At 57.3% G+C, this 16,492-nt stretch overlaps 1 protein-coding gene across 2 annotated transcripts; it reads left to right on the forward strand.

Moving 5' to 3' along the window:
• The first annotated feature begins 4,344 nt into the window (after positions 1-4,344).
• Positions 4,345-10,208, forward strand: MYL3 (myosin light chain 3). Of its 2 annotated transcripts, none has more exons than XM_007126086.4 (7): positions 4,345-4,576; positions 6,829-6,856; positions 6,994-7,143; positions 7,962-8,135; positions 9,547-9,624; positions 9,740-9,782; positions 9,985-10,208. In XM_007126086.4, exons 1-6 carry the CDS (start codon positions 4,436-4,438, stop codon positions 9,766-9,768), a joined length of 600 nt encoding a protein of 199 aa, XP_007126148.1. In that variant the 5' UTR covers positions 4,345-4,435; the 3' UTR covers positions 9,769-9,782; positions 9,985-10,208. The 2 variants fall into 2 exon arrangements, with proteins under 2 accessions (XP_007126148.1, XP_028335467.1); XM_028479666.2 differs by lacking the exon at positions 9,985-10,208 and adding an exon at positions 9,878-9,951.
• Positions 10,209-16,492: the final 6,284 nt, after the last annotated feature.

Raw genomic sequence — 16,492 nt, forward strand, 5'->3', positions numbered from 1 at the left:
TCTGGGTTGAAGGTCTGGCTTTGGCATCCTAGCTTTTGGACTCTGGGTCCCCAGAGCGGAATCTGGTCCTGGGCTCTGAGTTCCAGGATCTAAGTTTGGGGTTCGGATTCTGAGGCCTGAGTCTGTGGTCTGGGTGTGGCATTCCAGGTTCCAGGTTTGGAGTCTGGGATCTGGGTTGGGATCCCGGTTTCTGGGGTTTGGGTTCAGGATCCAAAGACCAGTTCCTATCCCTTTTACGCCCCCTGCTGGCTGGTCATCATGGTCAAGTCACTGCTTATACCATCCGGTGGTCCCTACCACTTCAGGCTCTTGAGAGGAGTCTTAGCAACGGATGGGGAGCGGCATGAAGAGCAGGCCTACGTGGAGGGGGGCGCGGCAGGTGGGCTGAGGGGCAGCAATGGCTGCACTGCTGTCTGGGGTGCCCCCGGCAGACAGACACAAGTAATGTCAGTCATTGCCTTACTCCAGAGATGGGGTTCGGTAAAGGGTTCCAGTCCCTCTGTGAGAGGTGGGTAAATTGAGATGTTTGGGACATTTGCTCATCTGACATTTATGGAGTGCCTACTGTGTACCAGGCTCTGTTCTAGACCCTACGGATATACAGCCATGGGAGACCAAAAACTCCTCCTATGCCAGCTGACATTCATGGGAGGGGGGACACACATAAGAGACAAGATAACAGGGAAACAGCTCATTTTAGGGTGTGCAGGGATGGGGAGTCCAGCTGAGAGGCAGGGCAGAGGGGTCAGGTCCAGGGTAGTCTGAGAAGGCTTCTCGTAGGAGGTGACATCTCACTGAGACCCAGAGGTGACAAGGAACAAGCCATGGCCAGGGTCCCAGACAAGGGCACCAGAGGGAGGAAAGCCTGTGCAAGGGCATGCGGGCTGGAAAGAACAAAGGAGGAGGCCAGTGTAGCCAGGGGTCTCCTGCCTCTGTTCATGGGCTCCTCAGAAGTCAGGGCCCACAGTTTCCTGAGGTGGGGGAGGGGGAGGTAAGGTGGCTGCCCCCAGAGAGGGCTCTGGGATGTGCTGTCTGCATCAGACTGGGCCACGACTCAAGACACTGGAGCTGGGGGAGTCAAAGAAGAGGGATCCAGACCCCTGTCTCTCCCCCAAGGCTCTGCCAGGATCTTGTCTGCTGGGCTGTCATTCCTAAGGGGCATGGAGCCCAGGCTGGGACCTGGGAGAGAGAGGTGAGTGCCAAGACTTGTGTGGCTCATCTTGGCTACCCAGTGCCTGCCTCTCCCTGTCACTGAGTCCCCTCTCCTGTTCACCTGCCTGCTCACCTGCCCACCCCTTAATTTCCTTCTGTCCTCGATAGGCATGTTGCTGGCAGTCAAGGGCGGGTGATCCCTGCAGAGTCCCTGCTGGGGTCTGGGCATTAGTTACGGGTTGAGAGTGGCCCTGTGGGGTGAGCCTAGGGCACTGCTTCTCCCAGGAGCCAGAGCTCGGACAGTCAAAGGCCCATCTGAGCCCTGGGGAGGGAGTGGAGGATGGGTCTGTACACGGCGTCCCCACTATAGGACCATATCTGCCCTGTGCTCGAGGGAAGAGGACCAAGACACCCCCTCACCAAGCAGAGGAAGGTGGCTCTGTGTGGCTCTAGCAGGCTGCATGAGTCTGCAAACCTGGGAACCAAGGCTCAGGAGGCCCATGTCACTCATCTACTTCTGTTCCCACTGATGCTGAGTGGGTTCCAAGGGATACCAATTGTGTGTGGACGCATCAGTGAGATAGGGGTTCTGGGCGCCCCTGCGTATGTCCAAGGCTCTGGGCCTCGGTTTCCCCCATGATGAGTGAAAGGGGATTGGGTGGTGCCTTGCTGGCTGTGCCTGTGGCTCGTGGGAGCCCTCGAGGGTGTCCAGTCAGTTGTCCTGAGGGTCAGCAGGTCTGGGTGATGGGGCCGCCCAGAGGTCTCTCTCTGTGTGTCCCCCTCTGTCTGTCTTCTCCTCTTGTGGTATTTCTGGCTGGTCTCTGAGGACCCTCCTCCACCCCTTTCTTTCTTAATACTCTTGCCAAACATCTGGAAGAAAAGTGAAAAACTTGCCTCTCCCCCAGCGCCGGATGTTGTCAGATTTCCAGATGTGGGGTGTTCTGCCCTCCAGATGAGGGGAGGAATGTCCTGTGTTCCAGCTAGGAGGGGACCCAGCCCTATCCCTGGACTGCTGTTCCCTTCACCATGAGGCTGAGTGACAGGATGAGAGAGACCTGGGCTCAGCAGGGGGACGTTGGGGGCATCCAGGTAGAGGCCCAAGTGAATCTTCCCCTCAGGCTCCACCCCCCTGTGCCTCCCTACACCTGGGAAATCCCCGGGGGCCAGGAGGGGGGGCAATGCCTCTGAAGTTTCTATCAAAGGCTCCAGGCGTTTAAAAATAACAGGGGGGGGGTTGCGCTTCCCTGGTGGCGCAGTGGTTGCGCGTCCGCCTGCCGATGCAGGGGAACCGGGTTCGCGCCCCGGTCTGGGAGGGTCCCACGTGCCGCGGAGCGGCTGGGCCCGTGAGCCATGGCCGCTGAGCCTGCGCGTCCCGAGCCTGTGCTCCGCAACGGGAGAGGCCACGGCAGAGGGAGGCCCGCATACCACAAAAAATAAAAAATAAATAAAATAACAGGGGGGCTTCCCTGGTGGCACAGTGGTTGAGAGTCCACCTGCCGATGCAGGGGACACAGGTTCGTGCCCCGGTCCGGGAAGATCCCACGTGCCGCGGAGCGGCTGGGCCCGTGAGCCGTGGCCGCTGAGCCTGTGCGTCTGGAGCCTGTGCTCCGCAACGGGAGAGGCCACAGCAGTGAGAGGCCCGCGTACCGCAAAAAAAAAAAACCAAACAAACAGGGAACACCTCCTTCCTACCCCCCCGGCACAGACACTGGGCAAGGAATGGAGGCCAATGTGTTTGCAAGATGTCCTCACTCTCCGAGTTCTGTGCCTGGAAGGGCCTTATGCCACCTCAGCCTTCCTTCCTCCCCCCAGCTCCTGAAATGGTAGACCAGCCAGGCTGCCCTCTGTCACTGCCATCTGGGGTGGCATTGTGGGTAGCAACTGCGGCGGGGGGGGCATACCCTAGACTGGGCACCTGGAGGCAAACCTCTCCCAGTGCCCTGGGGTCCTTCAGAGAGGCAGACCCCCTCAGGACCTCACCAAAAGTGTCAGCAGAGGGCAACATGGGGCAGTGGAAACAGCTTCCTGGAGGAGGGTGCAGTGCGGCTGAGCCTTGAATGCTCCAAGCAGGGGGGCAAGGGCAGAGGGTACAGTGTGTGCAAGGGTCTGGCGGGGAGCAGGCCTTGGGGTGTGTGGGGAAAGTGGGTAACAGGGAGCTGTGGAAGAGGGGCAATAGGAAGTGACGGTGAAACCAAGAAGCCGACCTCAGGGTCAGGCAGGTGCTGATGCGGGAGGCTGTGGAGGTTGCTTGGCTGTTGAACTAGGCTGGGTGACCGCTCTCGAGGGAGCAGAGCCCATCCTACTGCCATTTAGGGTGTTTCCAGAGATGGGCTGCAGCTGCCTGCGAGCCATGACCAGACACTCACGCAGGCACGATAAACACCCAGACACAGACACACAGAAGCAACACCCGCGGACCGGGGGGGTCATCCCCCACATGGACACAGACCCTCCCACCATAGATACACAGAGACCCCCCTCTGCATACAAACACCTAGCCAAATGGAGACAACACACATGGACACACGCAGACCTCCCTCTCCCCCTCCGTGTAGACACACGGGCACAGACACATGGGAATTCGATGCACAGATGGGAAGTTTAACTCAAGGGGTGCCCTTAGGTAATCCCAGTCCTCCTGCCCCCAACACAACACTCAACACATGCTCGGAGCAACCTTCTGCACCCTTTCAGTTTATTGACCTGCTGAGGGGCAGCAGGGCCCCTGTGTGTGTGCGTGTGCTTTTTTTTTTTTTTTTTTTTTTGCGGTACACGGGCCTCTCACTGTTGTGGCCTCTCCCCTTGCGGAGCACAGGCTCCAGACACGCAGGCTCAGCAGCCACGGCTCATGGGCCTAGCTGCTCTGCGGCATGTGGGATCTTCCCAGACCGGGGCACGAACCTGTGTCCCCTGCATCAGCAGGCAGACTCTCAACCACTGCGCCACCAGGGAAGCCCGTGCATGTGCTTTTGAGGGTGTGTGTGGGGGCTGAGCAGTGACCTCTGTCCTACCCTCCCCCACTCTCTCCCCAACAGGTGATTGGGAGGAAAGGAGAGCCCTCCCTCTCCTCCACCCATTCCTGAGCCTGAACAATGCCCCCCCAGGCCCCAAAATAGCCCCTGAGCCTAGCCAATGTCCTTTTATGGCCCTGTCCCCATTGTGCCCTGCAGGGGTGGGGCTGGGGTCATGAGGTATCCAGGCAGGATAAAGGCCAGTTACAGGAGGCTCACCTACCCGGCTCTCTGCTTCCTTCTCTCCACGTCCCTCTCTGCTTACAACCTCCATGGCTCCCAAAAAGCCAGAGCTCAAGAAGAGTGAGCCCAAGGCAGCCGCCAAGGCAGCTCCAGCTCCCACACCTGCACCTGCACCCGCACCTGTACCAGAGCCCCCCAAGGAACCTGAGTTCGATGTCTCCAAGGTCAAGGTGGGTGTGGGAGCTGGGTTTCGGTGGGAAGGGCAGGGTAGGTAAGTGAATCCCAGAGTGGATCTACCCCGTGGAAGACCAGGCTCCAGAAAGTGAGTACTGAACTAAAGCTGGAAGCTTCAGGCATCAGAAGGGCTGCAGCAGGAGGGATCGTGGTCAGACATCAGGCAGGACTCCCCCAGTGCTGCTGAAGGGACTATCTTTTTGGTGGTTGGAAACTGACTCTCCCTTGTCCTTTTCCCTGGACCTCACATCCTTGGGGAATCCTGGACCTGCCTGTGCCCTTCACCCCTGCAGCCAGGCAGGGATCTTTCTTGTCCAGCTGTGGGGTCTTAAGTCCATACCAAGTTCCCCAGGGTGGACAGGGTGGGGAGTAAAGGGAAGCAGGGCTCCTGCCCAGGCTGGATCACACTCACCCCTGCCAAGGTCCCTGAGCCCCAGAGCTGGTGGGGCCTCAGCTTTGAGCTGGCGATACTGAGCCAGTCTGGGTAGGTCATGGAGGAAGCTGGTCTTGGAACTGTGACCAGTGGCCCCAGGATCCCTTCCCCGGCTTGGCTTGAAAGCCTTTCTCAGAGTCTAAACCTGGAGAACGAGCCCTGACTCCCACCTGCGGCATCTGCGTAGTGGCACGTAGCCGTGTCCTGCCTGTTGCCTGTTCTTGGCTGGCCACTGGCCACTGCTGCCCTGGCTGCTGCTGGCTGAGGGGCCCCATGGAGCCCTCCCAGCCCTTCACGGTCCCCAGCAAGAACTGCAGCCCGCCTGCACAGATCCATCTCCATTCCTGAGCCCCTCCTGGAGGCACCTACCTTGTCCCTCAGTACACGGGTTCAAATCCCAACTCTGCTCCATTCCCATCACTGCTCTAAGGCTTGGTTTCCTCAACTGTAAAATGGGACAATAAGTCCTCCTCACAGGCTGTTGGGAACCACTCATGGCAAGTGCTCCCTGGAGTTGACTGTGACTCCTGACCATCCCCAGACCCCAGGTTTGTGTCCCACAGGCCCCCTGGTGAGGGTCAGACAACCCTAGGGCCCAAGGTGGCATTGTGTGGTCTCACCGGATCTGAGGCTGCACAGACTACCCTCTGAGCAGAGGAACTAGTGAGGCCTCTCCTGTGACCCCAGCAGAAAGCTGTGCCAGGGGCCCAGGGCCCGTAATCTCAGCAGGCTTCCTGGTGGAGAGAGCTCTCGGCGGCGGGGCCAGGAACAACAACTTGGTCTTCCCAACACAGGGTTAAGCCAGAGGGCTGGGAGGGACAACGCAGCAGGGTGGCAGGGGCAGGATCCCCCCTGCACTGGTGTGCACTACGGAGGTTGGTGGAGGGGACATCAGGCGAGCAACAGTGGGTGAGGCGCCAGTCAAGTCCCCCTCCCCCAAGCTCCTTTCCCTTGTGTGACCTTGACCTTGGGGCGAGTGACTGCAGTGATAAAAATAGACCTGGTATCCAAGTGAGGAGGGGGAAACCAGGTCCCAGGAGGCCTCCTGACCTCAGGTGGCCCTGATGTGGCCTCAGCAAACACTCAACTGCTGGGCCCTGGTCCCCTGCTGTGCCACGCTGGGGGCTGCCCTGCGCTTATGGATGGGACTGTGTAAGACTCAGGTGTAGGCAGGGCCACGTGACTGAAAGTGCCCAGCCTTGAGGGCTCTGTGGGGGGCAGACACACGCAAACAGAAGCACACACAGGTGTGTGAACGCACAGGCACATCGCACACACACCCGCTCCTGCAGATATGCTCTCATGTTGACAGGGCTCTCTGGCCTGTCCCCTCGCCTTTGTTCCTCCTGCCACCTCCCACCCCCGCCCTGGTGAGATGAGGCCTCCCGTCTCACTTATGTGGACAGTCCTGCCCACTGGGCCCCAGGCCTGGCAGAGCTGGCAAAGCCAGTCTGTGCTTCAGGCCCGTCTGTCCAGGACCAGGGGCCTCAGGTAAGGCCCACCCTGGGCTGGGGATCCAGGGCACCAGGCCTCCCTCCTCACCCCTTCCCCTGCCTGATGAGGCCTACCTGGTGTCAGGGTCTGGGCACATGCAGACCCAAGGTCCTCAGGTGGGATGGGGGGAGGGGTAAGGAGGCAGGAGGGAGTCAAGGTGGACTGCAGGAGATCCTGGGCAGTGGAAGCTGGAATCCTGGAATGTGGACGGGTTGGGGCAGCTCAGGGGTTGAGGCCTGGTCCGGACACGGAGGGATCAGGAGGAGGCCTGGCCCCATCCTCTGAACCAGACACTCAGAATCTTTGGGGGTCTCCTTTCAGATCGAGTTTACACCGGAGCAGATTGAAGGTGAGTGGGGGTTTTGAGCCAGGGGCTGCAGGGTTGGGGCCCGGGTCCCCCAGGCTGAGAGTCCTCCCCTGCAGTGTGGGGCGAGTCGGGGGGGGCTGACTCTAGAAGTGTCCGCAGCTCACGCCCTCTCCCGGCAGAGTTCAAGGAAGCCTTCACGCTGTACGACCGCACACCCACGTGTGAGATGAAGATCACGTATGGGCAGTGTGGAGATGTCCTGCGGGCGCTGGGCCAGAACCCTACACAGGCCGAGGTGCTCCGAGTCCTAGGGAAGCCAAAGCAGGAAGGTTGGTACGCCCAGCCTGACATGTCCCCATTAGTGCCAGTCCCGGGGGAGACCACCGAGGTGGGCTGCCATCGCTGGTGGGACAACATGGGAGCTCCCCTGCTGTGCATTCTCCTAACATCCTCCCGTTGTCTGGAGGAGGACCTGGAGGCCAGTCTCAGGAGATGCTGACAAGGTGACGAGCAGTGATGGTTCCTATGCCATCTGGGCCCATGCCTATTTGCCAGGCCTCCTGGTCGTAGGGGACTGACAACAGCACAAACTAGCTTCAGTGGCAGGTGTGAGGGCAGGCCAGGGTGTGCCTGGCCTCAGCATCCCCTATGCTCTCCCTGTCCTTCCTGGCCTCCCGGGCATCCCTCTGTGGGGCAGGGCCAGCTTCCCTCACCACCACGACCAGAGAGGGTTGCCTGCTTTGCCCCAAGGAGGAGTGAGACCCAAGCCCTCGCCACAGGTACAGAAGTCCCAGAGAAGGTCTCTGATCGGCCCAGCTGCTCTTGACCAATCACAGGTGTGGAGACAGCAGGGTTGATAAGAAAAATAGAGAGACGCTAGAGAGAACTGTTCCCGCAAAGAAGAGCAGAGGTGCTAGTCAGAGCCCACTGTCGTGCCGCTGTCCTTGTGAACAGCAAAGGACAATGTAAATAATACATTTCTCAGTCGACTGTAAAGTGCCTTGTGACGGTGGAGTGCTTTGTAAATGACAGACTGGTGTAGAGTGCATTGGGAGCTGGGTGAGGGCAATAGCTCCTCACTGTCAGACACAGGGGAGGGGTGCCCATCTGCCCCTCAGAGCCTGATGCTTGGGCCATCTCTCCACAGAGCTTCACTCCAAGATGATGGACTTTGACACGTTCCTGCCCATGCTCCAGCACATCTCCAAGAACAAGGACACGGGCACCTACGAGGACTTTGTGGAAGGGTTGCGGGTCTTCGACAAGGAGGGCAATGGCACGGTCATGGGCGCCGAGCTCCGCCACGTGCTGGCCACGCTGGGTGAGGGCAGCCTCCTCCCCACCCCACTGTCTCCTTCCTGGGGCATCCGGGAGAAAGCACTCTGTCACCCACCGGGCCTGTTTCTCACTTGTGAAATGGAGGGTGATGCAGTCAAGGTGCCTCGATGGCAGGCGACAGAAATGTGGGGAATTTAGAAATTTAGGTGGGGAATAAAGAAAGCCAGCTGGTGCAGCTCACAGAACTGGAGGGGGATAGGAACAGCTCTGGGGACAGGGTGGGGCAGGGCGGTACATCCAGGTACATCCAGTCCTTGTGTTCGTTGCCTCAAGGTCAAATTCCAGAGCCAAGGAGGTACTGTGCCTGCCTCTTGGGCATCTTGACCCCCGCTGTCAGGTGCCTGGCTGGCAGGAGCGGTCCTTTCTCAAAGAGAAGTTTTCCTACAGCAAATGTTCATTGAGCACCAATTGTGTCTGCGCAAAGTGAACTTTTCCTGCACCAAACATTTACTGAGTACCTACTGTGTGCTCAGCCCTGTGCTGGTCTCTGGGGTTGTGTGTGTGTGTGTGTGTGTGTGTGTGTGTGTGTGTGTGTGTGTGTGTGTGTGAGACTGGGGGCTAGGAGGTGTGAGGGAAACTGCAGTGGGTATTCCAGTGGGGGAACCAACACAACACTTAACAAAAGCACAGAGGCGGGAAAGTGCCAGACTTGTCTGGGGAACAGTGGTGGTGTCTCTTGGTCTCCTCCATGCTCATCCCCTAAGGTCCCCAGCTCTATTTTATGCGTCCTTCCTCTAGCCTTGAAGGGCTGCCCCGAGGGACTGCTTCCAGGGAGATGGGGGACCTGGCCTACTCCTGATGGAGTGTGTGTGTGTGTGTGTGTGTGTGTGTGTGAGACTGGGGGCTAGGAGGTGTGAGGGAAACTGCAGTGGGTATTCCAGTGGGGGAACCAACACAACACTTAACAAAAGCACAGAGGCGGGAAAGTGCCAGACTTGTCTGGGGAACAGTGGTGGTGTCTCTTGGTCTCCTCCATGCTCATCCCCTAAGGTCCCCAGCTCTATTTTATGCGTCCTTCCTCTAGCCTTGAAGGGCTGCCCCGAGGGACTGCTTCCAGGGAGATGGGGGACCTGGCCTACTCCTGATGGAGGGAGTCCCGCCAGCCTATTGAGGGCAGAGGACAGTATGTGCTGGTGACCTGAACAACAAGATGGCACTGTTACAGACAGAGCCCAGGCTCGGAGGGAGTGCCAGGCCTGCACCCCAGGCCTTGCCCTTTTTGACTTGTCACTGATTCTTCTGGTTTCAGAAATAGGAGTGACAGCCCAGGCCTTGTGTGTACCAATATGAGGTGTGGGAATACTGGAGAGGCACACCCACCATCCAGAGGGGCTCAGGGGGCCCCCCACCCTTCACACCTCAACAATGCTGACTCAGCTTTCCACTCCTGCCAGGTGAAAGGCTGACAGAAGATGAGGTGGAGAAGTTGATGGCTGGGCAAGAGGACCCCAATGGCTGCATCAACTACAAAGGTAAACTCAGCAGGGCAGGGAGTCTGCTGGCGGGAGCGGGGCATTAGGATCCTAGGTCCCCACCTTTGGCTACCCAGGGCCGAACCCCTGCTGCTCACTCTTTCCTTCTTTTCAGCATTTGTCAAGCACATCATGTCCAGCTGAACCTCTTGCCCCAGGTGAGACCTCCCACCCTCCCTTCCAAACCTGCTACCACCTTTGCCACCTCTGCTGATTTCAGCCCTATTGTCCCCCTCCTGCCTCTGTCATCCAGATCCCCTGTTGCCACCTCCCCAACTCCACCAATTCCAGTTCTCAGCTGACATCCCACAGCCTTGCTTGCCCCCCTCCACTGTAACCTGTGACCGCCTTTACTCTCAGGGAGCCCAGGGGAGGCTGTGCTGGGGACAGCTCATCTTCTGCTCGAGTCGCTGACACCAGTGGCCTGGAGTTTTGGGGATGGAGGGGAGTACATCGAGACTCCTGCACAGGCTCTCTCTGCACAGCTCTGCGGGGCTGTCATCTCCGCATCAGGCTGCACTGGCCTGTGACTGCATCTCTGTCCCCACCCCTTGGGCCTCATGAATAAATGGCTTCTTTCCTTCTTTCTTTCCTCCCTCCTTCCTTCCTTCCTTCCCTCCCTCCTTCCTTCTCTCTTCTCTGTGGCCCTTTGGTTGACTTTTATAAAAATCTATGAGCCACACACGGTGAGCCCTGGACAAAATGAGAGGAATCACTTTGAAATCTTGCCTCCTTGCTCACCGCATCAAAACTGTCCCATCTGGTGTGCCAAACCCTCCGAGCCTGCCCACCAGGACACTGGGCTGAGCTGGACGAGGACTGGGTGCCCCGCCCCACTTCTGGAGACAGTAGCCATGCTCTGGCCTCTAACACAGGGTTGCCACTGGGTGCCTGAGAGCACTGTCTGAGCTGTCTCACTCCACAACCAGCAATCAGGGAACTGCAGGGCACTGGCCCAGAGCCACCCATGTCACAGGTGGGGAAACTGAGGCCCAGAGCAGAGAATGGCTTTGCCTGACTCACTGTCCCCAGGCTGTCAGAGCCGAAGAGGCCTTAGACCCCTGCCCGACTCCGGTCTCTCTGCCTGTGCTGTGGCTCTAGGCCAGAGGGTGAGAATCTGGTGTCCACCAGTGGTTTCTCAGCCCTGGGCTTCTCAGCAGAAGACAAGTGCACAACCCCTGCAATGACAGGAGGAGATGCACACACCCTTGCAAGTGCCAGCCCCACTGTCACACCCTGCTCCGGGGCCAGGCCCTCCCCTCCTTTCGGAGCTCAGTGGGGAGGGTGAGGGGAGGCTTCCTGGAGGAGGTCATCCACTCCTGTTTGAAGGGAAGGAAGAGCAATGCCCTGTAGAGAGTCTTGGGGGCCCTAGAGATAAGGGTTGTGGAGAGATCAAGGGCCCAGAGTGTGGAGCGGGCCACACAGGGTAGGAAACAGCTTGCAGGCCAGGAGGACTCAGGAGGTCAGGGCAGCCCCGCTAGGGTGCATTTGGATGTGAATGCATCTGCTTGTGAGATGAGTGTGTGGGTGTGTGAGAGCGGGTTTGAGGCTTGCACGGATCAGGCTGCCTCAGGGTGTTTGTGTGGTGCGGCGAGCGTGGCAGGACTGTGAGTGTGAGAGTATGTGTGCGCGTACGTGTGGGAGGAGGAGTGGCGGCAGTGTATGTGAGAGTCTGTGAGGGGCTGTGAGTGTGTATGCAGGAGTCTGTTTCCCTTCCTTTCATCCTTTCAGCATTTATGGAGCACCTACTGTGTGCCAGACTCTTTAGGCCCTGGGAACACTGCAGTGGAGGAAGCAGCCAAACCCTTCACCCTTGTGGCACTCATACAAAGCTGACAAGTCACCAAAGCCATAAAGTGTGTCAACCAGTGATAAAGGCTGGGGAGGACCCAAAGTAGGGGAGTAGGGGAGGGGCTGTGCAGTGTGTGTGCTGTGTGTGTGTGTGTGTGTGTGTGTGTGTGTGTGTGTGTGTGTTTTGGGAGGCAAATGACATGTTAAATAATGAGGTCAGTGAGTATCTGAGAAGGCAATGGCTGGGCAAAAATTGAAAAGAGGAGAGATAATATCCTGAATATATAAAGGGTTCCTACAACAACAACAAAATGAACAACCCAATTCAAAAATGGGCAAAGGACTTGAATAGACATTTCTTTAAGGAAGATAGACAAATGGCCAATAAGCAAGTGAAAGATGCTCAACGTCACTAATTAGGGAAATGCAAATCGAAACCACGATGAGATACCACTTCACACCCAGTAGGATGGTTATTATCCAGAAAACAGAAAATAACAAGGGTTGGCGAGAAGGTAGAGAAATTGGATCCCTTGGGCACTGTAGGTGGGAATGTAAAATGGTGCAGCTGCTGTAGAAAAAGTATGGAAAGTCCTCAAAAAATTAAAAACATAATTACCATATGACCCAGAAATTCCGCTTCTGAGTATATATCCAAAAGAATTGAAAGCAGGGACTTGAAGAGATATTCGTAAACTCATGTTCACAGCAGCATTATGCACAATAGCTGAAAGGTGGAAACAACCCAAGTGGCCATCAATAGATGAATGGATAAACAAAATGTGGTCTGTGCATACAATGGAATATTATTCTGATTTAAAAAGGAAAGAAATTCTGACACATGGTACAACATGGATGAACTTTGAGGATAGTACGTTAAGTGAAATAAGCCAGACATAGAAGGACAAATGCAATATGATTCCACTCAAACGAGGTTCCTAGAGAGGTCAAATTCATAGAGGCAGAGAGTAGAATGGTGGTTGCTGGGGGTTGGGGGCAGGGAGGAATGGGGAATCGTTGTTGAAGATAAGAAACACAAAAAAGAGAGGAGAGATGGAGTGTCTTAGGCTGGACTTCCCCAGAAGCAGAGCTGAGACAAGGACCTGAATGTAAGTGGTGTCCCTGGGAGGTGGCCCCAGGGAGCACGGGAGAGCAGCTGGGCAGGGAAGGAAGTCCTTAGGGTGCATAGGAGCAGAAGACCCTGTGGGCAACGGGGGCTCAGCCCCACTGGGGACCTCCAGGAGATGGTGGTGTTGTCTCACTGAGGGCATGAGGAAACCAGACTATTTATCTACCAGCTCCCACCTTCGCTGGTTAGGGCAGGGTCCCAGAGGCAGGCTGGAACATTTGTGTGGGGCAATACTTCAGCATCTGCTCCAGGGAGCCATGAGGGCATCAGAGAGAAGACATTCCAGCAGAGACGGGAGCAGGGTGTGTGGTGGGGAGGCGACAGGATGTGGTGGAGGGTCCTTGGGCCGTGGGAAGGGCTTTGGTGTGTGCTCTGGGGAGATGTGTTATCAGCATCACTCTGGCTGCTATGTGGAGAATAGACTGGGGCACATGAGCGGAAGAAGGGACCGCAGGTAGGAGGGTCCAGGAGAGAGAAGAAGATGCATGCGTGGTTCAGTGGAAATGGTGAGAAGTGATCAGATTCCAGGTCATTTTTTAAGACACTCTCAGCAACATTTTGGGCAGATTTTGAGGCTTTCTTCTTCCTTTCCTTATCTAAACACAGTCCACTCCAGCCCCAGATCTGGTGTGGGGTGGGAGTGAGGGACCGTGGTCTGCCCTTTCATGGTGTATAGTCTGGCTGGCTGGTAGGGCAGGGAATGGAGGCACTAGTGGACTTGCTGCAGTGGTCTCTACTAGTAAGGGCGTCTGCTTGTGCATGTTTGACTTTGCTGGACTCTGGCTAGCCTCCCTGGCCAATTGGTGGCCACGGACCCCCACAGAGGACAGCAGGGTCTCCTTCTGGCCCCAGACAGGGCAGAGAGACTGGCCAATATCCTTCTGGGCAGGCCCCAGCTCCTGCCTGCCCAGCCCCCTTGCTCTTGGACACCAAGCCCAAGAACAGCTGAGCTCCCCTTCAAAAGTCCCCAGGATCCACATGGGACTGAGTGGTCCCAGCTTTTTCTTTCCACCCTTGGCTGAGTCCTGTAGGCAGGGATCACACCTGTTCTCAGCCATCCCCAGGCAAGAAGTGGTCCTGCCTCCAAGTTTCCATGTGTCTGGGATCCCAGGGAGCATGTGTCCTGCTCTCGCAAGAAAGCCTGCCCCCTCCTCTGGTTTCCAGAATGGTCCTGCAGTGCCCCCAGCCCTCCCCCAAACACACCCTCCTTCTTGCAGGCTCCCCTAGTTCCTGGGAGCTACCACCCTACTCGGCTTGGCCTGGCAGTGGAAGGGAGTATCCCGCACATCCCCCGAGACCCTCTGCAGCTCCCACCCGCCAGTCTTCAATTGTGGACTGAGAGTGGACAGGCTGTGGGGGGCTGGTGCGGGCAGAGCTGGGGCTTTTGTGTCTGTTGAGCTCTGCCTGGGGCTGTTTGGTCCCCCTTGTTGGGTCTGTACTCCACTTAGAATGTGTCTCTGTCCCAGTCATGGCCGTGATGCCACTCTGGGGTATTTTGCCTGTTATATGTGGCTGTGCTGACCACGTGTGGGCCCGGGTCACTGGCTATGGGTGTGAGTGTCAGAGTGGAGGGGCCTAGAGGGTAGAACTCAGCTGCAGGGGTGAGGCTTCTCCTCACTCAGGAGCCTCCCATCTACCTTGGCTGGGTGAAATGTTTGTGCATTTCTGTGTGTCCCTGTGTCTGTGTGTGCATACATGCACAAGTTTGCCTGTGTACTTGTGTCTGTGAGTGTGTGTCTGTGTGTGTATACCAGCGAATGCAGGTGTCCATTTGTCTGTGCACATGCACATGTATGTTTACCTCTGTGTGTGTGTTTGTGTCTGTTTGTGTGCATCTCTGAGTGTGTACGTGCTGGGGGGCTCTGCTGAGTCAGTGCTTGTGTTGGGCGGGCAGCACTGCCAGCCAGGCTGTGGCCTCCCCACAGTTGCATAAACAGTGGTCCCAGCTCCCCCCTCAAGCAGGGTGGTCCAGCCTATGTCCCTGCGGCCGGTGGAAAGGGGTGGGTGTGGTAAAGGGTTTGCCCTCATGTCAGCCTGGTCCCCTCCATGCCTCAGGTGCCAAGTCACGTGTCCCATAAGGCTGGAGTCTGGTCTGGGGTCTCTCTATGCCTTACTTCCCCCATCTGGCCCGAGGCCTCATCTCTGAGGTCTCTGTAAGGTGTCAGGAACATTTACCTCTCCAGTCTTGGTCCAGGCTGAACCAGAGGGTCAGTGGGGCAGTCAGGGGGCTAGGGGGCCAGGGGCAGAGTACAGCCTCACTATCCCAGGACCAACCATCACTCCTCTGCTCTGATGTCTCTGCACGGCTCCCTGCTGCAGCCTGCATCTTCTCTCCAGATGCCATCTGCAGGGATCCTGGGGTCACCACTGGGACATGGATTAGGTAGCACTAAGTGGGGGGACAAGAAGGCCAGAAATTCAAGTCGAGGCAGAACGAAGTCAGGCAGGGTCTTGAAGAAATCAAGTATTGGAGGAAATCCTTAACCAGGTCACAAGAAGGAAGGAAATCAAACTGTAGGGATGAGGCCCTGGACTCTAGGGCTCAAAGGGCTCAGTGGCACAGGGGCTGACAGACAGCGGATAAAGATCTTAAGAGAATGTGGGGAGGGGCAGGTAGATTAAACGGGTCCAAGCAGTGGCGTGCACAAAATCAGAGGGGGTGTGAAAATGAGGTGGGAGGGAAGAGGTGGGGCAACAAAAACTGGGCAGTGGTGTGAGGCAGCCCTCATGCTGCATAAGGGGTGCTTGGGGAGGTGCCAGGCCGGAGTGCTGGGCTGTTGTTTCCGAGGCCTTGGGTGGTAAGGAGGGTTTAGGGGAGGGGGGTAGGGTGAGCCTGCCTGGGTACAGGGCCAGCCACACCCCAGGGAACCCAGGTACCTCAGGGAACAGCAGGAAAACCCTAGACCTTGAACCCAGTGATCCAGCACAGAAGAGCTTCCCTGGGGTTCCCCTTCCAACCAGCCCCAGGCCCGCCCTTGCCCAAGTCTGGGGGTTATTTGCTCCTGCCCTCCCAAAGCCACACAATGCTGGTTTGCCCAAACGCTGACAGAGCACAGCTGGAATGTAGAGTGTGTGTGTGTACACGAGGCTCCCCAGGGTCGCCTGCCCAACAGGCCCCTCTAGTCTCAGCAGCCAGGGCCAGGTCCCCTTGGATGGAGAAGGGCCTAGAAGGTCAGGGCTGGGAAGGGCGCCTGCCTTCCACTCCTCCCCAGCCTGGTTGTGGACACCTGAGGTTCCACCATTTTCTTCCAATCTCCACTCTCTTCTTCGGACTGTGGGTCCGGGTACTTTGCATATCTACTGAGGCCTTGGTGAGAATGAGAATGGGTGTGTCAGAGCCTTTCTGGAGGGCTGGGGAATGGAGTGAGACAGTGGAAGACTCTGGAACTCCAGAGATGGGGAAGACCCTGCTCCCCGGGAAGTCTCAGATCTTTGCCAACTTCCTAATTTTTTTTTTTTTTTTTTTTTTTAGCGGTACGCGAGCCTCTCACTGTTGCGGCCTCTCCCGTTGCGGAGCACAGGCTCCGGACGCGCAGGCTCAGCGGCCATGGCTCACGGGCCCAGCCGCTCCACGGCATGTGGGATCCTCCCGGACCGGAGCACGAACCCGTGTCCCCTGCATCGGCAGGCGGACTCTTAACCACTGCGCCACCAGGGAAGCCCTCCAACTTCCTAATTTTTATACTTTGGTCCAGTTGAACACGAGCACCCCTTTTCCCCACCACTCCTATGCCCTGGGTCTGGAGGTCTGTCTTCCCTCCCATCAGTACCTTGTCCATCTCACTCCCTTCTTCATCTCTTTCCCTCTCTCCCATAGTAGGCTTGCTTGGAAGCCACTTAAAGGTGCTTACAATACCATCCCTAGCTCCCAAGCTAACTCGGAGAGACAGCGAGCACCCTGTCCCAAGGGGTGTGCAAGCAGAGGGGAACCAATTCCAGTCAGGAAGG

This window comes from Physeter macrocephalus, chromosome 18 (assembly GCF_002837175.3).
Source record: "Physeter macrocephalus isolate SW-GA chromosome 18, ASM283717v5, whole genome shotgun sequence".
NCBI classification, from domain to species: domain Eukaryota; kingdom Metazoa; phylum Chordata; class Mammalia; order Artiodactyla; family Physeteridae; genus Physeter; species Physeter macrocephalus.

Excerpts from the sequence above, each read along its gene's own strand:
- MYL3 (XM_007126086.4), top strand. The coding sequence starts at position 4,436 with ATGGCTCCCAAAAAGCCAGAGCTCAAGAAGAGTGAGCCCAAGGCAGCC. Across the intron at positions 4,577-6,828 it reads TCGATGTCTCCAAGGTCAAG|ATCGAGTTTACACCGGAGCA; the intron begins GTGGGTGTGGGA and ends GTCTCCTTTCAG. Across the intron at positions 8,136-9,546 it reads CCACGTGCTGGCCACGCTGG|GTGAAAGGCTGACAGAAGAT; the intron begins GTGAGGGCAGCC and ends CACTCCTGCCAG.